We start from the raw sequence: 21,952 nt of genomic DNA, 5'->3' as shown, positions 1-21,952 counted from the left end.
GAGTCATGAGTCCATGGAGGGGGAAGAGAGGGGGAAGGCTAAAAGGGTATGTTTGTGCTGATGGTTGAGACCAGTTGACTCACTGCGTCTGCTACTCCTGCTGCAGTCTCCAACAGTTTCCCGCTCGTTCTGCTCTCTGCACAGAGCATGCACTTGCATTAACACATTAATATCTGCGTGTGTGTATAGGTAGCATGGTCTGTGTATGTATGCACAGGATTTGTGTTTGTAGACTCAGCTATGTGTGTGTGCGTGTAGACAACCTGTGTGTGTGTGTGTGTAGACAACCTGTGTGTGTGTGTGTGTACTCACCAGTGTGTGTGTCTGTGGGCAGAGACAGCGAAGTCTTCAGTCGCTGCACCAGGTCACACAGCTGTTCTTCTACCGAACCACAACTCCCAGAATGCTCTTCTTCAAGGAAATGTAGGTGCCCTATCTGATTAGAATGCTTTCTGTCTGCCAAATGGGCCCTTTCTTCTTCTGCTTGGTGTTGAGGAGGGTTCACAACCTTCAGAATTGTGGGAAAACTTGTTTTTGGGACTCTCCCACCAACCCTCCCTTCCAGCTCATTACTCTCTTCCCTCACTGTCGCTTCATTATGCATGCGATCGATTTCTCTGACTTCACCCCCTCCCCTTTGCTCCTGCTCCTGCTGTTCCTCCTGCTCCTGCTCCTCCTCCTCTTCCTCCTCCACCTCCTCCTGCTCCTCCTCTTCCTCCTCCAGCTCCTCCACCATCTCCTGCTGCTCCTCTTCCTCCACCTCCTCCTGCTCTGTCTCTCCCTGTCCTGGATCAGAGAGAGGTGGCAAGCCCCCGGTCCCAGCATGGTAGTCTGCCTGGGGCATGTGGGCGGGGCTGCAGGTAGCGTGTGGGCGTGTCTCTGTCTGGGAGGAGGAGACAGGAAGACAGGTAAACATGCTATCAGGTTAGTCTCTATGTGCCTGTTAGTTTGGACTACTATCTCTGAGTGTGTACCAGTGTACTAGTGACTGTGTGTACATGAGTGTATGTGTACCTGTGTGTGTGTGTGTACCTGTGAGAGCATGTCTTGCAGCTTCAGGTTCTGCTGTCTCAGCTTCTCCATCTCAGCCTCCATTAGGGAGCAGCGATCCTCCAGACAGCCCTGCTCCGCCTGCAGCGCCACCCGCAACACCTGCATCTGCCTCTCCAGCAACCTACACACACACCACACACACAGACACACACCACACACACACCACACACACAGACACACCACACACACAGACACACACACCACACAGACAGACCACACAAACAGGCATGCACACACACACAAAGAGACACACAAACACAATGTCTGGTTGCAGATTGGGGTGGAAAGGGGGTATATGTTGGGAGTTAGTTTGGGGCCACTAACCATTTGTCCCTCTGTAGGTCTCTCACATCCTTCAGAAGCACAGCGGGTCCTCTCTGTAGAACAACACCACCAGATGATTCTACTAATTAGATCAGTTATTTAGTCTGATCAATTCCAACCAATGAGAGCAGACTAGAGAGGTCACCTGGGGACATTGTGTCTCCTCCTCTGTCTGCAAGGCTTTAGACTGTAGGCTGACAGGGGCTGGAGGAGGGGAAGGAGGTGGAGGAGGGGAAGGGGGTGGAGGGGGCAAGGGGGGCAGAGGGGGGACAGGGGAAAGGATATGAGCTTGGGGATGTGAGTGGTTGTCACTGGAGACAGATTCTTGACAGACAGGTGAGGCATCCAACCGTGGTGGGTCAGGGGAAGGGGCTCTGGAATACAAAACAACATTTATACTTAAAAATATTAATAACAATACACTGTATTGTTCAAGGATATAACATGTATACCTGACGAGGGTTACAGGTGAGTGGTAGGGGCGGAGTCTTACCTGCTCTGCGTCAGACTCCTTCTATGAGACCCTGAGCGGATGTATCGTCGTGGCAACAGGGCGTGGCGGGCGTTGTGAGCTAGCGAAGCCAAGGACTCTCTCCAGGAGGGCTGGAGGAAAATCACAATGTTCACAGGTATGAGTACCTGAGTGCAGTGCTCCTGTACTGGGTATGAGTACCTGAGTGCAGTGCTCCTGTACTGGGTATGAGTACCTGAATGCAGTGCTCCTGTACTGGGTATGAGTACCTGAGTGCAGTGCTCCTGTACTGGGTATGAGTACCTGAGTGCAGTGCTCCTGTACTGGGTATGAGTACCTGAATGCAGTGCTCCTGTACTGGGTATGAGTACCTGAGTGCAGTGCTCCTGTACTGGGTATGAGTACCTGAGTGCAGTGCTCCTGTACTGGGTATGAGTACCTGAGTGCAGTGCTCCTGTACTGGGTATGAGTACCTGAGTGCAGTGCTCCTGTACTGGGTATGAGTACCTGAGTGCAGTGCTCCTGTACTGGGTATGAGTACCTGAATGCAGTGCTCCTGTACTGGGTATGAGTACCTGAGTGCAGTGCTCCTGTACTGGGTATGAGTACCTGAGTGCAGTGCTCCTGTACTGGGTATGAGTACCTGAATGCAGTGCTCCTGTACTGGGTATGAGTACCTGAGTGCAGTGCTCCTGTACTGGGTATGAGTACCTGAATGCAGTGCTCCTGTACTGGGTATGAGTACCTGAGTGCAGTGCTCCTGTACTGGGTGTGAGTACCTGAGTGCAGTGCTCCTGTACTGGGTATGAGTACCTGAGTGCAGTGCTCCTGTACTGGGTGTGAGTACCTGAGTGCAGTGCTCCTGTACTGGGTATGAGTACCTGAGTGCAGTGCTCCTGTACTGGGTGTGAGCTCTTGTGTTTCTTGGTGTATCTCTCCGTCAGGAAGCAGGTTTGGCAGAGGTGAAGGTTCACACATTTCATACAGCGATACCTGCAGACACCACAGCACAGGGTCACCCCAACCCACATTCATCACTACACCTGATCAACACATCCACAGGGTCACAGTGTTAAACACTCTTACCACCAGTGAGGCTGGCTCACACACCTGAGCCCTGTGATTGGGTGAGCTCACACACCTGAGCCCTGTGATTGGGTGAGCACACACACCTGAGCCCTGTGATTGGGTGAGCTCACACACCTGAGCCCTGTGATTGGGTGAGCACACACACCTGAGCCCTGTGATTGGGTCAGCACACACACCTGAGCCCTGTGATTGGGTGGGTGTTGCAGGCGTGGCAGCGTATGGGGTGGCAGAGGGCTTCGCTGGCTGACAGGCGGTCCAGTATGGAGAGCCACAGTAGCAGACAAGGCCCACTCTGCAGCCACGACACCAGCTGCTCCTCACACACACACGGGCCCAGGACCTGCAAACACACATTACATTCATTTAGCACATACTAGATTCATTGATCCAAAGCGACATACTAACAGTATTTTGGTGGATAGAGAGCAGTCCATGTACGGTACACACTCAGATTCCATAAAGATATTCAGATCAACTCACACACTCAGATTCCATGAAGAGTTTCAGACCAACTCACACACTGAGATTCCATAAAGAGATTCAGATTAACTCACACACTGAGATTCCATGAAGAGATTCAGATTAACTCACACACTGAGATTCCATGAAGAGATTCAGATTAACTCACCCCATTAAAGCAGGATCGCACTGCCGTCTCCACTGACCCAAACACACTGCTCTCCTGCACTGCAGCCGGCACCTTCACACACACACAGTGTGTATAGTGTGTGTATAGTGTGTGTATAGAGTGTGTATAGAGTGTGTGTATAGTGTGTGTATAGAGTGTGTATAGAGTGTGTGTATAGTGTGTGTATAGAGTGTGTATAGAGTGTGTATACAGTGTGTGTAGAGTGTGTATAGAGTGTGTATAGAGTGTGTATAGTGTGTATAGTGTGTGTATAGTGTGTATAGAGTGTGTGTGTAGTGTGTGTATATAGTGTGTATATAGTGTGTAGAGTGTGTATAGAGTGTGTGTATATAGTGTGTGTATAGTGTGTATAGAGTGTGTGTGTACCTGGCTGAGGTCCTCCAGTAAGACTCTGTATAGAATGTGTGTGTACCTGGCTGAGGTCCTCCAGTAAGACTCTCAGGTCGTTCCTGCTGACAGAGCTTCTCTCTCCCCCGCTGCTCCTCTCCGCCAGACATGCTAGAGCTGTTCATGGACACACCCCTCTTCACCTGTGTGTGTTTGTATCTGTGTGTGTGCATGTATCTGTGTTTGTGTGTGTATCTGTGTGTGTGTTCCTCACCTCTGTGTTTTGCTGAGAGTGTGTCCGCTGACAGCACAATGAGGACAGCTTCCACAGCTCTGACACAGATGGACCCTGTCTGCTCCCTGGAACACAGTCCTGATTCAGGCTGGAGAAAGCTGACCTGTGTGTGTACGTGTGTGTGTGTGTATCCTTCTGTATATATGTATGTGTGTGTGTGTGTACATACGTGTACCAACCTGTCGTAGAGGCGGTAAAGGAGTCTGCAGATCTGCTCAGGGGCCTCACTTGCTACCTGGCCTGACAGTTCCTCCGATACACTTTGGAACATCCTGTTAATGCACAGCATCACTTCCTGCTTGGTGAGCTGGGCCCCGCCTCCAGACAGCAGGCGCAAGGCAGGAAGTACTTCCTTCAGAGTCACCACGTGCACTGCAACACACTGTGTCAGCTATACACAGCTTTGAACATATGTTCATGTACATTAAACACATTGACACTTGTAAACAGGAGGCAGGATGCTGCGCAGCATCAGAGCCAGAACAACCAGGTAAAGAACAGCTTCTTCCCAGAAGCTGTCAGACTTACTAACTCTGCCATACCCCAGAACTGACAAACTGAACTGTTTCACTGAATTGTTTCCACTATGCTACTAATTTCTCAAGTTCTGTTAGTATGTATCCATGTGTGTGTATGATTGGTGGTTAGGGTTAGATATGGTCTGTATTTATTGTATTTATTCAAGATGAGTAGTTTAGTTATTTATTTGTGAGTGGTTTTAACCGGACCTTAGTACCAAATTTCGTTCAAGCTCGTGCACATTTTTGGAAAGACAATAAAATTATCCTTAAACATACACAAACTCTACACAAACAGACACACCTACTGTACACACGCCCAAACACACACACGTATACACACCCACACCTGGCTGTGACTCACTGAGGCAGAGCTTCTGGAGGGAGCGTAGCTTCAGCGCAGCGCGGTAGACAGCTGGGTTAGGGTCGACATCTGGGCGAACCTCATCCAAGCCCTCTGAGAGAGTCAGGATATACAGGCACATCCAGATACACAGAACCACACAGAGAACACAGACCCACACAGGGTTCTACAAGTCTGCTACCACATTGGTGAACCTTAACCCTAACATTGTACTTTGTACAAGGTACACTGTCTGGTGGTCCCACAACTCAAGAGTGCCCGGTCCCAACATAAGCTCTTCTCCTGTCTGGCCCCCCAATTGTGGAATCAACTCCCCACCTCCATCAGAGACACTGACTGACTCCCCACCTTCAAGAAAAGGCTCAAGACGCACTTGTTCCGGGAGTACACCGGTTTTTAAAAATGAATGGCTGGACCTGATGCTAGTTTCCTCCAGGATCACAAATGACTCTTATTGAGAGACTAGTTGCTCTTGTTGGTTAGTTGGAACTGATTTAAATTATTGTACTCGCAGCAAAATATATTATTGCTGCTTGCTTTTTTTGCTACAGGTGCACTCTGGCACTTCTGAGGTTCATGTTGTTTAATTGTAACTTGTTTAACTACATGCTCTTGTGGCTCTGGCCTTTGGACTTTTTTTTTCACAATGTGCTTCATGTTTTGGCAAAGCAATGTTTGGGGCTATCTCGTTGTTATGGTCAGTGACCTATGCACTTTTGTAAAGTTCTCTCTTGGAAGTCGCTTTGGATAAAAGCGTCTGCTAAATGAATACATGTAAAAATGTAATGTACTTTGTGTACCTTGTACAAGAGATAAAGTGCTTTGTGCTTTGTATCACTTACCCATGCTGTCTAGATCCATGATATCAGCACTAGGACCTGTACATATGGTTGAGACCTCCACAGCAGCTGAACTATAAGGAGATGCAAGATCAGACCTTCAGGCAGCAATCTGCACCACAGCAATAAATCATCTGAAAAAAAAAACTATCCAAAAAGCACATTAATTTTTTCATAATTCAATCATGGATTTTAATTGAATCCCAAATGAGTCTAGATGTACGAGCATAAAACATATACTTTCTGAATTTGAAAATGTAAGCAAACTTTATAATACTGAATATTTGAGTTATGTACAATACATGGCTTTGGCTGAAACTGTAAAGTGGATTTCGTTTCATCTCGCCCACACTCCAATACTTTAAGTGGCGATAACACACCAATAACAACACAGCACCCACAATTAAACCTCAACAAATAAGATAATGCGTCATTTGGTCATTTACGGTGCGTTCACACTGCAGCGGGGCGGCCAGAGCGGGGCGTCGGCTTCCCATTCATTTGCAATGAAACCAGGCGTTGACGCCCGCGTAGGGCATTGTGGGAAGGCGAGCGGGGCGGCGAAAGTTGGATTTTCTCAACTTTATGTAAATGAGTAGCGTGAAAACGCTAGCGTTGGCCAATCGGGTTGGTTTCTTGTTTCTTGTAACGTAGCAACTGTTGCTCATGGTAAACATTTCTAGGTTTAACAATTTCAAGATGGAAGAGCAACTCATCATATGTGTGTCTACACACAGTCTTGTTTTATACGCCTCTATACGATTAAAGAAACGTTAAAAAAAAATGTATACCTGGCGCAGGGTTGCCGAGGTTCGGTGTGTCCCTGGTTTAAATTCAGTCTCCTCACTTTAGCTAGCTACAGTACGTAACCTAGCTCTAACTTTCTTCTGTGCTAGCTGCATACTGTACTAGTCTAGCTACAGTAGTCTAGTTTATCCGGCACACGATTGACATTCAACGTTGAAATGCTGGTTGGCAGTCACTCGCTAGCCATACAGTAAACGTGTAGTTACCATAACCTAGCGAATGTTAATGGATTTTTTTTTGAAGTGCTGTACAGTACTGAAGCCTATAACTAGGCTATAGCCTAGTTGACAAGATCATGCAACATCTAGTCAGCGTATCTGATTCCTTGCATCATGCCGTGTAAAAGCTGTATTTTGATCGAGACAGGAGCACCTATATATCAATAATGATCGTTATTGTAAATACATGAAGTCTGAACACTTATCCATGACACCGTTTTACACAAACTACAACAGTGACCTTAGAGTATGGAGGACCAAACCTGCCATATTTACAAATGAATGAATGAATAAATAAATGTCCACATCCATGCATTTAGACAGAAATAAACAAATATATATATTAATTAATGCACAATTGTCAATCAATAGTTACATATATTTTACATTTATGTATTTATTTATTTTGTATTCATTTATGTATTGATTTATTGATTTATTTATTCATTCATTCATTTATATATTCATTTATTTATTCATTTATTCATTCATTCATTCATTCATTCATTCATTCATTCATTCATTCATTCATTGTTCCCAATATGATAATGAGAGGAGGCCAGTAGGCGGGGAAACTGATGTTCAGACATTGCAATCAATCCAGAGCCATAGATTCAATCTAGCTAACGCCTGGGACACACTGGCTGCGAAGCGCCCTGGAGAGCCACAATATACTACGAATGGCGCGATGCTGTTCACACTAGACGCGCATTTCTCCACGCCGGTCACCAAGCCTTTCACCTTCTCTGAGATTTTCTTTTCTACATGTAAAGCTGACATGTACATAAACATGGCATAGGCTACAGGCTATTTAGGCAACTTGTTGCTCCAACAATAACCGTCGCAACGGCATCCCATTCCCAACATAACGTGGCAACGTTTGGCTTTTGTTGCCGTAGTCTTTGTAAAATATGTGCTATGGGGCATACAACTCCATTTAGGACTAAGCCACTTTTCATCTTCGATGATTAACTTTGTGTCGTCAATCTTCACAAATTTCTCTTCTGCTTGATTGGGGGCTATATGCCAGATTGTCTATCTCGCTCTTACACACAGTACAAATATGTTGGTTTGACAATCAACAATCAGGATTTTTTATTTTAAAATGTTTACGTTTTTATCGGGGTAAACACATGGTTGGCCGGTCAGCGTAGTGAAGTTGGGTGTTAAGTGATAGCCCACAACTAACGTATTAAAATCTTTATAACATGTTTGTTTATCCAAATATCATATATGGTGAATTAAATCTTTGTTTTCAACAAGGTCGGCCAGCCTGTCCATGTAGGTTAAGTTGTCCATGACAGCAAGGATGGATGTAAGGCTAAATAATCGAATACAAAGCGTGGAAAACGATTAGCCAATGGTGTGTCAAATACCGCCTACCTATTTTGATTGACACATCTCATTAACATATTGAGAAGAAGAAATACAGGAATGAATGAATGAATAAATGAATGAATAAATGAATGAATAAATGAATGAATAAATGAATGAATAAATGAATGAATAAATAAATGAATACACAAATAAATACATAAATAAATGTAAATTATAAGGTAATATTGATTGACAATTGTGCATTAATTAGTACATGTATTCATTTATTTATGTCTAAATGCATGGATGTGGACATTTATTTATTCATTCATTCATTTTTAAATATGGCAGGTTTGGTCCTCCATATTAGAGAACTACAACTCTGTATTAACTTTTGTAACATGCCCCCGAGCGTGGTGCACGGAGGGAAGGCCAGCGGTGCAGAGCGGTAAAAAAAAGTCTGCAGTGTGAACTCACCGACTCAAGTGGCGCGAATTTTGTATTTTCAAAAACTACGGAGGTAATAATAATAAGAGTTTGCGATCTAATAAGTAAGTAATGATGTATGTGTATTATTGAAAATAGGCGAATGCAATGTATGTTTTATACGATTAACTGTTGATAAGTGTAGCGTTACTTAACTTTAGTCTTGCAATAAGGAAGTGGAAAAGCAAAACAAGTGGGCTAACCTAATTTGTGATACAGAGAACATAGTGGCTAGGCTAGCTATCTTGTAGGCCTACTAGGTTTGCATGTAATCAATCATCTGTCAACCGGTCGTCCATCACCATCATCATGCCCCTGTAAATGAACTAGCTAGCTAGCTAGCACCCGAACTGACAAAATTCCACGTACCCGTTTTGTGTAATATCTGCCAAAGTCGTCTGCAGCAGACAGACAACGTGAGTTACGAATGTAGCCTACTGTAGTCGAAAGACAAGCTGCTGGGATATACCTTGCTGATGCAACAACTGCACGTTTCAGGTACTGGACCAGCTCGAATGACGGCATTAATTATATATTATGCCAGTACAGCCAACGTCTGTTGGCTATGGGCTTAAAACTTGACCATAGTTTGCCTGCAGGTTTTCAGATATGTATTATTTTCCTTTACAGGTGTCAGTTTCCAAACAACCATCTATTACTCAGAGATATGATCAGTGACATATGCACTTTTGTAAAGCTCTTACTTGGAAGTTGCTTTGGATAAAAGGGTCTGCTAAATGAATAAATGTACTACCCAACCATTACAAGCCATGACAAGCCACAGAGCCGCAGACAGCAGAACTGAAGTCCTGAGTAAGAGGGACCCTAAGAGGGAACAGGCTGATCCCTACAGAACAGGTGCTGTCAAAAGGAAGATGCCCTCCACTGACACACACTTTACAGACTGTCGGTACAAGCAACATCTGAAGAAACAGAAGATATTTCTGAGTAGAGTTTTAGGAGCGGACACAGACTACATCCTTCAGCATGTACAAGAAGAGAGTTTGGTGACAGATCGAGATTACAATAGTCTGGTATGAGGTTTGAACAATTGTACAGAACAAATACAAAATGAATCATGTTTAATAGGCAGATCAATCTTAGATTCAGATTCTGTATGACATTTATATAGTCTTGCATGATGTTCCATTATCTGTCTTTTTTGACAAGTTCAAACTTTCTAGTTGCTTTTTATGGCCAAAATGTCCTTAAATAGAAACGTTTCAGTTATTTACTTGGATTTTAAAGAATGTTTCATTGTTCATGAAATGAAGACTGTTGTGTCTTTCTGATTTCACTCTCCTATCATTGTGGAAGATGGTCAACTGCCCGCTTACTGGACCAAACAAAGCGATCAGACTTCTTGACCTGCTGATGGGGAAGGGAGAGGAGACGTGTTGTCAGTTCCTGCGTTTGCTGCAGACAAACCCAGACATCAGAGAGCAGTTCCCCGAACTAGCTGATCATCTCTGTCCCTATGCTATACCAGATGTCCCTGCCCCTCCTGCTCCCCCTGTCCCCCCTGCTCCCCCTGTCCCCCCTGCTCCTGGAAGGACATCTGGTATAGCACACTTGTTTCTCCAGTGATCGTTCCTTGCCTACATATCTCTGCTCAGCAAGCATGTTGAGTTTGTGTTTTCTGTCTAACAGAACAAACTGACCAATATGGCTACATCCATGATGTCTCAAAGCAGAAAAGCGGGCCCAGAAAAAAGTATTTTAATGCAATCTTACAGAATGAAAAGGGAAGTCACAAGGTGACTGTGTTCCCGCTGCACACATGGGAACAGTTTGCCTCAGCAGAGAATGATGGGTAAGAGCTATACTTGCAATGAATGATTAACCTGTGATTTCTCTTTGTCATCATACTATGGGTATAGTGTTTCTGGACTCTGATGTGGTTTATACCACAGTAAATTTAGATCAAGTCATTTGATTAGACAAGAAGTAGTCCATGAGTGCCGACATTTAGCACTGGGATCAGCATTTTAATAGCACTTTAATTCAACCTGTAGCACTTTAATTCAACATGTATCGCTCTGTTTAGATTAACAATAGTTAGTCAACTATTTTGTGTTGGCAGAGCCAAATGAATGAATAAACAAATCATAATATGTTACTGCTTTGTTAACTAACTCTTCACAGGACCCCAGTCAGACTGGGGGAAGTGCTGCTCCAGTCCTCCTTCCAACACAGGGACAGAATGGAGATCCTATTTAAAGACAGATCCACGCTTACAGTCCTGCCGGAAGGCTTTCTGTTCTACAGTAGGACGACAGCCCACAGCCTCAGGGCCAGAGAGGTGTCCCTGGGTGACCTACAGGAGGACCAAGAAAAATGCAGAAAACGAAAGGTATTTGAAACATTGTTTGAAATCATGTTCACAATTTCAACTTCAACAAAACATGGGTATTGTTGTTCATCATCGAGCATAATTAGCTTAGTGTGTGGGTGGGTTGGGTAACAGGGTAGTGTGGGTGGGTTAGGGATTAGGCAAACCTGACGTGCTGGATGTCGCTTCAGGTAAACCTAACGGTGAACCTGCTTCGGAAAGTGAAATATGGACACCATAAAACAAGGAGCGGAAAATACTTGCAGTTTGTGGAGTACATTGTTGCTGACCTCCAAATCACCTCCAAGACCACTCTGAGTGTGTGGGGGGAGGACACTCTGCTGGAGGGGAAATGGTACAAGATCACCAATGTCTCTGTTTGGTTCCACAACAGTAGTGTTGTTTTAAACACAACACCAGAAAGTGAGTGTCAACTTGTCTCTGACAAAGGGAAGCCTGCAGGGGTACACCTCGCACCACTCCACACCTTTACAGGAACAATAATTGGAGCTGATGTCTTGATGGAATACACCTGCCCAGAACACCACCTTGTGAATGAGGATAAAACTGTGAAGATGGTGAGATGTGAGTCCTGCTCCCTGTCTTACCTTTACAGTAATTTGAAGATGATTTTGAGAGGGACCGTCTCCATGAAGACTGACAGGGGTAACGAGCGACTGCAGCTGGAGGACAATGATCTTAGAGGGATTCTGGGAGACAGGAGGACCAGCTCCAAGCAACAACTGGAAGAAGCTCTCGTTCTGCTGCCACCTGTTACAGTCACGACAGACAACGGTTGTGTTTTATCCATCAGTGTTGCAGAGAATCAAGCAGCAGCTGAATCAAGAAGCAGCACTGTAGCAGCTGAATCAAGCAGCAGCACTGTAGCAGCTGAATCAAGCAGCAGCACTGTAGCAGCTGAATCAAGAAGCAGCACTGTAGCAGCTGAATCAAGAAGCAGCACTGTAGCAGCTGAATCAAGCAGCAGCACTGTAGCAGCTGAATCAAGAAGCAGCACTGTAGCAGCTGAATCAAGCAGCAGCACTGTAGCAGCTACAGGCTGAAAAGGAGACTGTTGGTTTGTCAGGTGATCAAGCCATTTTAATCATCTTGAAAATGTTTTGTCTTAAGTTTTATTATTATTTTTATAATGTTGTTGATCTTGTATTGAATCATCTAATGTTCATTCTTTGTCCATAATTGTAGAATCCGAATCAGCAGCCAGAAGCTTCCATGAGGGTGGTCTGTTGAGGGTCAGTTAGGTGGGTATGTGAGGCCCTTTGTGACATTGCATGTAAAAAAAAAAGTGCTATACAAATAAAATGTGATTTGATCTGTCAGGTTTCTCAGCCATGTGAATGTGTATGTTTCACATAGTGGTAGAGAGATATACTGCTCCCCATGTGCACACATGGTTGTAGAGAGATATACTGCTCCCCACGTGCACACATGGTGGTAGAGAGATATACTGCTCCCCACGTGCACACATGGTGGTAGAGAGATATACTGCTCCCCACGTGCACACATGGTGGTAGAGATATATACTGCTCCCCACGTGCACACATGGTGGTAGAGAGATATACTGCTCCCCACGTGCACACATGGTGGTAGAGAGATATACTGCTCCCCACGTGCACACATGGTGGTAGAGAGATATACTGCTCCCCATGTGCACACATGGTGGTAGAGATATACTGCTCCCCACGTGCACACATGGTGGTAGAGAGATATACTGCTCCCCACGTGCACACATGGTGGTAGAGAGATATAGGTTGTTTTCTATGAAGATGCATTCAGTGAGCTCCGGTAAAACACAATTTATGTACATTTATGTAAATGTGTTAGGGTGCACAATAAACTTTTAAGATGGTCTATTAATCGCATGTGTTGGATTATTTGATTTTCAAATGTTTCATTTTAGACTGTTGATCTAGAGATGGAAAGTGAATAACATTTATTAATGCAAGAACTTGATATTTCTGGTGAATCTCAAAATCATTTAATATTGTAAAAGGCATTACAGGATCTTGGTTGGTGCACAGTAACAAGCAGTCCTGTCCATTGGGATCAAAAGTCAATCCTGTTCAGCTGTTGAACTGCTGCAACATGTGATAAGAGGGTCACACCAGAGGAGACATGTTACTAAAGCAACATGCTGCTGTTGGAGACATACCACCCATCTAGACCAACAACTACAGATCATATCTAAGTAAAGTGTGCTTTGGCTGTGCTGGATTTAAATACTTAAATCCTGGATAAGCGTATTGGAGATGTTTGTGGCTCACACAGCTGTTCCTCACCTAGGTCACCTTTGCTGCCTTCTAAACCTTGGTCAAGTATTTTCTTCATGGCTCCAGGAATGAAGGCTTGTGATATTGGGTAGCCTATCAATACATGAGGATTACTGGAGAATTCTGCAATACTTAACTTAAAAAAGATGTGAATCCACAGCAACAGTTAATCTGAAGTTCTAACTCCTTCAAATCAGCGTGGTACAATATGAAGTCTCTTCCTGATCGCAACTTTGGAAAGTATCAATGATAACTAATCCTGTTGTGAAAAGGTAATACATTACTTATTTTTTTCATGGCAGACTCCTCCCCCTCCTGCAGACTCCTCCTCACATAGGCTCCTCCCTTCCTTTTCTGCAGGCTCTTCCCCCCAGCAGACCCCCCCCCCTCCCACAGGCTCCTCAGGTTCTGGCGGAACTGCCAGGAGGAGCAGTAGTAGAGGACTGGAAGCTGTTCAAGGCCAGAGCCAGCTTGAAGCTGGCGTACAGACTGCGGCTCTGGGAGCTGAGGACAAAGTGGACCGCCTGGAGGATGATGATCGGCAGGTAGCAGGTCACGAAGCATGCAGCCGTCACGGCCTGCGCCGTCTCCCTTTCTCCTTTATCCAGGATAATGAGCGGAATAAAGTAGAACAGACCCATGATAGCTATGAAGTAGAGGTAGGCTAGGGGCGTGCTGTGGAACAGCCTGCAAGGAACTACGTCGAAGCAGGTGATGATGTTGAGCTGTGCTGCAGCAAGGGATTCTGGGTGACCAGAACCAGCACCCAGATGAGCAGGCATGTGGCGGCTGCAAAGGGGGAGGTGCTCCAGTGCTGGGTGCGTAGCGGCCACACTACCCCACAGTAGCGCTCCAGGGCGATGGCGCAGGTGGTGAGGACAGACACATGCATGTTGCAGTGGAGCAGGAGGGTGGAGGCGCCACACAGGAAGGAGCCCCACGGCCAGTCATTGCCCTGAAATGGTACAGAACCTGGACACACACAGGAAAGGGATGCAACAATGTATCTTAGCATAAAAATAACTGATAAGCTACTGTGCAGGAGTCGTGACATCTGCTCTGACCACCCATATGCATCCGTACACACAAAGTATGCACGTTTTTTCCTAGTGAGTTTGTTTTTATAATGTATGGAGTCAAACATACAGTTGTATAGGACTTATCTTGATACACAGTTTCATGCTGTAGGCTAGCTTTCCACTGGGTTCTGCAATGACAACTGACAGCTGTTTTAGGGTAGTAGTGAATGTAACCACAGCATGAGGGCTGAGTGCAGAGGTGTAGGAGTTAAGGCTGCAACGTGCTGGAAACAACCACACAGTGGGAGCACTTCGCCGTGAACCTTCATCTTTCCCAGCTCCATCTTTCCCAGCTCCATCTTTCCCAGCTCCATCTTTCCCAGCTCCATCTTTCCCAGCTCCATCTTTCCCAGCTCCATCTTTCCCAGCTCCATCTTTCCCAGCTCCATCTTTCCCAGCTCCATCTTTCCCAGCTCCATCTTTCCCAGCTCCATCTTTCCCAGCTCCATCTTTCCCAGCTCCATCTTTCCCAGCTCCATCTTTCCCAGCTCCATCTTTCCCAGCTCCATCTTTCCCAGCTCCATCTTTCCCAGCTCCATCTTTCCCAGCTCCATCTTTCCCAGCTCCATCTTTCCCAGCTCCATCTTTCCCAGCTCCATCTTTCCCAGCTCCATCTTTCCCAGCTCCATCTTTCCCAGCTCCATCTTTCCCAGCTCCATCTTTCCCAGCTCCATCTTTCCCAGCTCCATCTTTCCCAGCTCCATCTTTCCCAGCTCCATCTTTCCCAGCTCCATCTTTCCCAGCTCCATCTTTCCCAGCTCCATCTTTCCCAGCTCCATCTTTCCCAGCTCCATCTTTCCCAGCTCCATCTTTCCCAGCTCCATCTTTCCCAGCTCCATCTTTCCCAGCTCCATCTTTCCCAGCTCCATCTTTCCCAGCTCCATCTTTCCCAGCTCCATCTTTCCCAGCTCCATCTTTCCCAGCTCCATCTTTCCCAGCTCCATCTTTCCCAGCTCCATCTTTCCCAGCTCCATCTTTCCCAGCTCCATCTTTCCCAGCTCCATCTTTCCCAGCTCCATCTTTCCCAGCTCCATCTTTCCCAGCTCCATCTTTCCCAGCTCCATCTTTCCCAGCTCCATCTTTCCCAGCTCCATCTTTCCCAGCTCCATCTTTCCCAGCTCCATCTTTCCCAGCTCCATCTTTCCCAGCTCCATCTTTCCCAGCTCCATCTTTCCCAGCTCCATCTTTCCCAGCTCCATCTTTCCCAGCTCCATCTTTCCCAGCTCCATCTTTCCCAGCTCCATCTTTCCCAGCTCCATCTTTCCCAGCTCCATCTTTCCCAGCTCCATCTTTCCCAGCTCCATCTTTCCCAGCTCCATCTTTCCCAGCTCCATCTTTCCCAGCTCCATCTTTCCCAGCTCCATCTTTCCCAGCTCCATCTTTCCCAGCTCCATCTTTCCCAGCTCCATCTTTCCCAGCTCCATCTTTCCCAGCTCCATCTTTCCCAGCTCCATCTTTCCCAGCTCCATCTTTCCCAGCTCCATCTTTCCCAGCTCCATCTTTCCCAGCTCCATCTTTCCCAGCTCCATCTTTCCCAGCTCCATCTTTCCCAGCTCCATCTTTCCCAGCTCCATCTTTCCCAGCTCCATCTTTCCCAGCTCCATCTTTCCCAGCTCCATCTTTCCCAGCTCCATCTTTCCCAGCTCCATCTTTCCCAGCTCCATCTTTCCCAGCTCCATCTTTCCCAGCTCCATCTTTCCCAGCTCCATCTTTCCCAGCTCCATCTTTCCCAGCTCCATCTTTCCCAGCTCCATCTTTCCCAGCTCCATCTTTCCCAGCTCCATCTTTCCCAGCTCCATCTTTCCCAGCTCCATCTTTCCCAGCTCCATCTTTCCCAGCTCCATCTTTCCCAGCTCCATCTTTCCCAGCTCCATCTTTCCCAGCTCCATCTTTCCCAGCTCCATCTTTCCCAGCTCCATCTTTCCCAGCTCCATCTTTCCCAGCTCCATCTTTCCCAGCTCCATCTTTCCCAGCTCCATCTTTCCCAGCTCCATCTTTCCCAGCTCCATCTTTCCCAGCTCCATCTTTCCCAGCTCCATCTTTCCCAGCTCCATCTTTCCCAGCTCCATCTTTCCCAGCTCCATCTTTTCCAGCTCCATCTTTTCCAGCTCTGCTTTTCTTGCAACCTGCAGTTGAAGAACCTCACCCCTGTGCAGAGGGACGAGGCCCTGTCTCTGTCCTCACCTGCAGAGGCAGCGACGCGCTGTACATCAGCTCTGCCAGCACCAGGTTCACAGCAAATAGGCTGGTGGGACTGTGGCACCTGCAGGGGATGCTCAACAGCGCCACCAGGTTGAAGGGGGTACTGTAGATGAAGACCCGCAGGTAGACGGACAGCACAGCACGCGTCATCAGCGGGCTGAGCAGCATCTCCAGAGTGCCGTTTCTCAGCGCCGTGGCAACGGGGGTTGCGTTCATCCTGGGAGGGACCTGCTAGCTGTACGGCTGTGGGTGCTAGCTGTGCTAGCTGAGAGAGATAGAAGAGTGGAGAAACAGCATGACACTCGGGTGAATACATGAAGAAAATACATTCACCACTTACGGAACATTAACTGTCATTTCATTAGAAGTGTAACAGACAGTTTATACACTAGTGCATAACTGTTCCATCTCTATACTTTCTAGATACAATAACACAAACAACTTGTCTATAAACTTTATATGAATAGTAGCAGTTAAGAAGACTGATCCCATAGCTGGCCAGGGTTTCCTGCAGCACTTTTCAGTTAAGGCGGCCGCCCAAGCAACACATGGCTGCCGCTTTAACTACGTTGTCAAAAAAGAACACACCACAAATACCACATTTTCTGCAGGAAACCCTGCTGGCCATAGATTAAATCACTATACACTTTTCAAATCTCCAATTGTAGAATTGAGAGAGTTGACAAAGCTTTATAAAATGATGCTTACACAAAATGTATTCATTTCTACTTTCACATTAAAGACATTTGGTTTCCATTTGTGTCTAATACTCACCTCGTCTGAACAGAAGTGCAGTTTTCCAGTCGGGTCCCAGACCATGTGTTCTGTCTCAGGTAGTAACTCTGATATTAAATTGTTACAATATAACTGATGGTTTCAGTTCCGTGTTTGCTCAGGAAATCCTGCAGAATAGGGCTGGTTTGGGGCAAACCCAACACCAACACACGTCTCTCAGCTCATTGAACAGCCTAGTACTCTCTGCTGTTCCAGTTACAAATCCTGAAAGGCCATATGAGTGATACATACAATCTCTCTATCACCCTTCACTCCCCTTCAACCCCTTCTCTCACCCTGACTCCCCCCTCCCTCCCCTCAACCCTGGCTGGCCTCCCCCTCCCTCCTTCCCTCCCCCATCACCCCTCCCTCATCACCTCTCTCTCCTTCCCTCCCCCATCACCCCTCCCTCCTTCCCTCCCTCATCACCCTTCCCCCTCACTGCCCTCTCCCTCCAGCCTGGTGCTGCAGCGCGTGCAGTGGCGCCTCATGCCTCTCAGCACGTCGGAGCTGAAGAGGCAGAAGGGGCACTGGTAGAGTCCCTGGCGATGCCACAGGCTGGCATGGCTGTTCAGCTGGCTCTGCAGGATGTAGCTGCGCTCACAGTGCTGGCAGGAAAAGGGCTTGGGCACGTTGTGGGAGCGCACAATGTGACTCATGATGAAACCTTTCATCTTGGACTTCCAGCCACACAGCCGACAGACATAGCGGTTTCCTGAGAACAGAGTGTACCTGTCCAGCACCTCACGCTCCTTCTGCTCTTGCGTGGGGTCTATCGCCTCCTCTTCCTCTTCTTCCTCATATTCATCCTTTGAGTCTGTCGCTGAGCTCCTCTTTCGTTTGAGGGAGACGTCGCAGGAGTCCCTTTCCCCTTCTCCCTCCTGCATCTGAGAACTGCCTCTCAGGGGAGCATCCCTGCCTCTATGGCCCTCTCCACCCTCTTCCAATTCTCCCTCTTTCCCGTTATCTGGATTTTCTCCCTCCTCCACCTCTCCCTTCACTCTCTCTCCCTCTTTCAACATCTCTCCTTTCACCATCTCTCCCTTCACCACCACTCTCTTCACCACCACTCTCTCCTCCACCACTCTCTCCTCCACCACTCTCTCCTCCACCACTCTCTCCTCCACCACTCTCTCCTCCACCACTCTCTCCTCCACCACTCTCTCCTCCACCACTCTCTCCTCCACCACTCTCTCCTCCTTCTCCCTCCCCTTCTCTGAGAGGCAGTGGCTGGCCAGCAGGTGGTCATAGATCAGAGGGTAGTAGTTGGATGTGTAGAAGCAAAGGGAGCAGTGGAACAGCCTGGCTGTGGGCTGGTAGAACACAGCGTTTCCCAGGCGACCCACAGGCAGGCCATCCAGGCGGGCAGGGTGCGTGTTGGCCACGTGCGTCAGGTGGGCAGAGTGGCTTTTGAAGTGCAGCTGGCAGGTGAGGCAGTGCAGATGGCTGTCCTCTGCGTCTGCGGTCATGGCTGCTCCCCCGGACCGACAGCGCTGGATCTAAAACACAAGAAACAGCAGACGTGTTGTAGGAGAACTGCCAACATGGGACACTGCTAATACACCACAGTTTTGATGAGTTCCATCATTAGATAAACAAACAAAAACAATCCGATAGAAAGAATCGCTCTTTCTGGTGCTTGTGTACAACGATGGTCTCTTGGAATGGCTTTCACGTGTATAACCAAGCTGAGTTGGTTGAACTCACACCTGACCTCAGAATCAAGACATCCCACCAGTGCCATCAGACTGCTACCTTGTTGCTGGATGACATGTCATAGGGTACCTCATGCAATAGAACCCAAGACTCCAAAACCAGCTCTACAGCTTGAAACACAAACCCATATGGAGCTTAGTGTTAATGCATTTCCATTTTGGCATTCGTTTGTCCCGGTAATTTGATTAAATTAACTCCTGTCAGTTACCAAAACTCTGCACCTCCCTGCCAAAGTAAATGTATTGTTTGTGCAAACATTCATGGCGAATAAAATCCTTTCTGATTCTGATGGTCCCCAGTCTTTAATTGTTTTCTGTTCTCGAACCTAGCACTAAATAACAGGTTTTTCATTGAATGTTTTGCTTAAGACCGATCAGCTTAAAACAAATCCAAAAGGGGGAGCTCATACCCCATCAGTTTCTTAAATCAAAGATGGAACAGATCAAGAGCACGGCGAGCCACTTATTGCGCAAAACCGGACAAGCTGGAGATTCTACAAGGCGCGGACTGCATCTCAGTTGAATGCGAGTTTCAATGTGCCAGTAAACACTTACCACAAGAACGAACAGGACGTCAGTTAAAACAGCTGTTATCCTTGTATGGGGCTATTATTGTAATATAATAGCCCCATATCCTTGCTTTAGGAGACAACCCCGTCATTCACCCTCCATGACGTCATTCAACCTCCATGACATATCCACGCAAGAGATGGCCATCACAAAACGTCTCCGGAAAATAACACGCTTTACTTACGTTATGGCTCGAGTTAGCTAGACACTAGCTAGCTAGTACTGGAAACAACACGATTTACTTACGTTGTGGCTCAAGTTAGCTAGACACTAGCTAGCTGGTAGTGGAAGCAACACGCTTTACTTACGTTATGGCTCAAATTAGCTAGACACTAGCTAGCTAGTAGTGGAAGCAACGTGGAGGTTGGTTATTGCACATAAACAGTAAACGAAATGTAAGTTCCACAAGCAGCGATTATCAGAAATATAGAACACTGTTCAAGCTAAGCTACAGCAAGCAGTCAGCACTTGTAAAACACCAAATAGCAAGCGACTGCCTGCAAGAAAAAATCTTAATTTGACCTCCGTATACTTTCCCTTTCTTAAATCTTATTGGGCCATCAGACGTGACGCGCTTCAAAAGCTATTAACTCTCTCATCGCTGGATTGGAACAGTTTTGTGCGTTTCAGGGTGCTCATAGAAATGTCTGAAAATATATGTGAATAAAATATTTTTTAAAGGAACATAAAAAATGTGGTGCGCGTAATCCTACTGGAGTAAAGAAAGGACAAGAACAGCAGCAGTAGTAAAGAAGAAACCTCATTTTTGTTTGACGTTTGTCTTGGTTGTAGAGAATATGTAGTAGCCTCGAACGCCGTGAACGTGGTTCTTCCCCTGAGTCACCAGCAGGTAGAGCTGTCTTGCAGAAGGTTACTGTGGTGTAGTTGATTCAATTTCGTTTTTTTCATTTTAATTTAGATAGCACACTTTTAAAACAACAACAGTACCATTTAGCCATTTGAAAACTATTGTAATGACCTGACTGCTAGGTCAGAAAGGAATAATCATCAAGGCATAAGATGAAGTTCTCGAATTGATGTTTATTATCCACACGGTACACAGGCTACCAGTAAACCAAACTGCTGTTTTGCCCTTTGCCCACACTAAATAAAAGAAAGGTAGCCCACAAAACAATAGTGACAGTCTCTTGTAAAACCCAGAAGTAACAGAAAGAACAGACGGTAACCTGGTCTTAACTTCGAATGCTCCATCCCCCCCTGCACAACCCCCTTCCATGCCCCTTCGCCAACCACCAGGCTGCCCGGCATCCGATCATTCCCGAAACTGGCAGACAGCAGGTTGATTGGCACGTTGGACCCCACAAACACTATTGGTAAACAACCAACTAACAGCCTAACATAGAGCCTAACACACGTCTTTCTGTGTGGGTCGCTACTCGCTACACTATTTTTGTACTTTAACTGCTAAAATTCCATGACGAGATGCCTTATCAATCTATTAACGTTACAAAAGATTAACACTGCAGTCAGATAGCTACCCTGTTTTCTATTGGATAATGCCGGTTTGAAATACGTATTTCAGAGTAGGGCTAGCCATGATCTAGTAACTTAAAGGCTGGTAGTTGATTGAAGATAATAATGGGGATATGTTTAAGATTGAGAACAGACTCAAATGTGGGTAAATGGATGTGTAGGCCTACATGTTATTTTTGCTTAGGGTTCACTTCAAACATTAAAAGAAGGGGTGAGATAGCACGAAAAGCTTTGAAAAACTGAGCAAACAGGATCAGGTGGAAATAAACCCCAGTCCTTGCACCACCCCAAGACCTCAGAGCAGCTTCCTCCCCGAGGCTACAGGCACCAGGTCAGAGCATACTAGGCAGTCAGTCACATGCCAAGTTTAGCTTGTGTTTGTAGGCCACACGTAGTCTACACACACGTTTTTTTCTTTTAAGCCTCACTTTAAAATGTTGGTTCTTGATTCATACGTGTTCTTGTTTTGATGGCTGTGGCATTTTTGTGTGAGTATACACTAATAGTTATGTTTTAATGTAAAAGATTCATGAAAGGATCTAACCTCTAACCTGGTTAGACCCAGATTATATATTCATTAAAACAGAGTGACCAAAGTCTCTCCGATTTGTGAGTACAGTCCAGTGTGTGTAACAGAGGCGTTGTTAGACATAAAACTCTACTGGGGCACAGGCCCCTATTCATATCCCTTTTTTTCTTTCAAGCTTCCTGCGCACAATGCACTACAAGGCTATAGA

General features: G+C 46.2%; 3 protein-coding genes and 1 pseudogene across 7 annotated transcripts; 1 reads left to right on the top strand and 3 right to left on the bottom strand.

Moving 5' to 3' along the window:
- Positions 1-2: 2 nt before the first annotated feature.
- dytn (dystrotelin) lies at positions 3-9,257 on the bottom strand. Its single transcript, XM_084668557.1, has 16 exons — positions 9,128-9,257; positions 5,934-6,004; positions 5,092-5,184; positions 4,389-4,581; positions 4,189-4,274; positions 4,000-4,091; positions 3,567-3,638; positions 3,115-3,278; positions 2,731-2,842; positions 1,871-1,980; positions 1,631-1,751; positions 1,523-1,594; positions 1,378-1,430; positions 1,033-1,174; positions 313-883; positions 3-136 (listed from the first exon to the last, which is right to left on the bottom strand). Exons 2-16 carry the CDS (start codon positions 5,950-5,952, stop codon positions 39-41), a joined length of 1,998 nt encoding a protein of 665 aa, XP_084524683.1. The 5' UTR covers positions 5,953-6,004; positions 9,128-9,257; the 3' UTR covers positions 3-38.
- On the top strand, positions 8,660-12,017 carry LOC146260569 (uncharacterized). 3 transcript variants are annotated; one of them, XM_084668305.1, is made up of 7 exons: positions 8,660-8,823; positions 9,389-9,792; positions 10,076-10,319; positions 10,409-10,571; positions 10,904-11,111; positions 11,282-11,513; positions 11,707-12,017. In XM_084668305.1, the coding sequence occupies exons 2-7, from the start codon at positions 9,496-9,498 to the stop codon at positions 11,712-11,714; spliced, it is 1,152 nt and encodes a 383-aa protein (XP_084524431.1). In that variant the 5' UTR covers positions 8,660-8,823; positions 9,389-9,495; the 3' UTR covers positions 11,715-12,017. The 3 variants fall into 3 exon arrangements, with proteins under 3 accessions (XP_084524431.1, XP_084524433.1, XP_084524434.1); XM_084668307.1 differs by having other exon boundaries at positions 8,660-9,256; XM_084668308.1 differs by having other exon boundaries at positions 8,675-8,792.
- A 1,049-nt stretch (positions 12,018-13,066) lies between these two features.
- On the bottom strand, positions 13,067-17,738 carry LOC146260568 (S-geranylgeranyl-glutathione receptor P2RY8-like; annotated as a pseudogene). The gene is made up of 3 exons (XR_014724783.1): positions 17,437-17,738; positions 16,645-16,927; positions 13,067-14,353 (listed from the first exon to the last, which is right to left on the bottom strand). The product of XR_014724783.1 is annotated as an S-geranylgeranyl-glutathione receptor P2RY8-like (transcript).
- A 122-nt stretch (positions 17,739-17,860) lies between these two features.
- On the bottom strand, positions 17,861-20,286 carry LOC146260567 (uncharacterized). 2 transcript variants are annotated; one of them, XM_084668083.1, is made up of 2 exons: positions 19,707-20,286; positions 17,861-18,935 (listed from the first exon to the last, which is right to left on the bottom strand). In XM_084668083.1, the coding sequence occupies exon 2, from the start codon at positions 18,903-18,905 to the stop codon at positions 17,862-17,864; it is 1,044 nt and encodes a 347-aa protein (XP_084524209.1). In that variant the 5' UTR covers positions 18,906-18,935; positions 19,707-20,286; the 3' UTR covers position 17,861. The 2 variants fall into 2 exon arrangements, with proteins under 2 accessions (XP_084524209.1, XP_084524210.1); XM_084668084.1 differs by having other exon boundaries at positions 20,030-20,286.
- Positions 20,287-21,952: the final 1,666 nt, after the last annotated feature.

The sequence above is a fragment of the Hypomesus nipponensis genome, chromosome 12, assembly GCF_054491055.1.
Source record: "Hypomesus nipponensis isolate SF chromosome 12, ASM5449105v1, whole genome shotgun sequence".
In the NCBI taxonomy this organism is placed as follows: domain Eukaryota; kingdom Metazoa; phylum Chordata; class Actinopteri; order Osmeriformes; family Osmeridae; genus Hypomesus; species Hypomesus nipponensis.
This window is presented reverse-complemented; position numbering and strand designations above follow the sequence as displayed.

What these genes read in the sequence shown, in the direction of transcription:
- dytn (XM_084668557.1), bottom strand. An exon ending in CTTTACCGCCTCTACGACAG is followed by an intron (nt 4,275 to 4,388) that starts GTTGGTACACGT and finishes ACTGTGTTCCAG; the next exon opens with GGAGCAGACAGGGTCCATCT. An exon ending in ACTCTCAGCAAAACACAGAG is followed by an intron (nt 4,092 to 4,188) that starts GTGAGGAACACA and finishes GTCCATGAACAG; the next exon opens with CTCTAGCATGTCTGGCGGAG.
- LOC146260569 (XM_084668305.1), top strand. Translation starts at nt 9,496, where the DNA reads ATGAATAAATGTACTACCCAACCATTACAAGCCATGACAAGCCACAGA. An exon ending in TGCTCCTGGAAGGACATCTG is followed by an intron (nt 10,320 to 10,408) that starts GTATAGCACACT and finishes TCTGTCTAACAG; the next exon opens with AACAAACTGACCAATATGGC. An exon ending in AAAAATGCAGAAAACGAAAG is followed by an intron (nt 11,112 to 11,281) that starts GTATTTGAAACA and finishes ATGTCGCTTCAG; the next exon opens with GTAAACCTAACGGTGAACCT.
- LOC146260567 (XM_084668083.1), bottom strand. Translation starts at nt 18,905, where the DNA reads ATGACCGCAGACGCAGAGGACAGCCATCTGCACTGCCTCACCTGCCAG.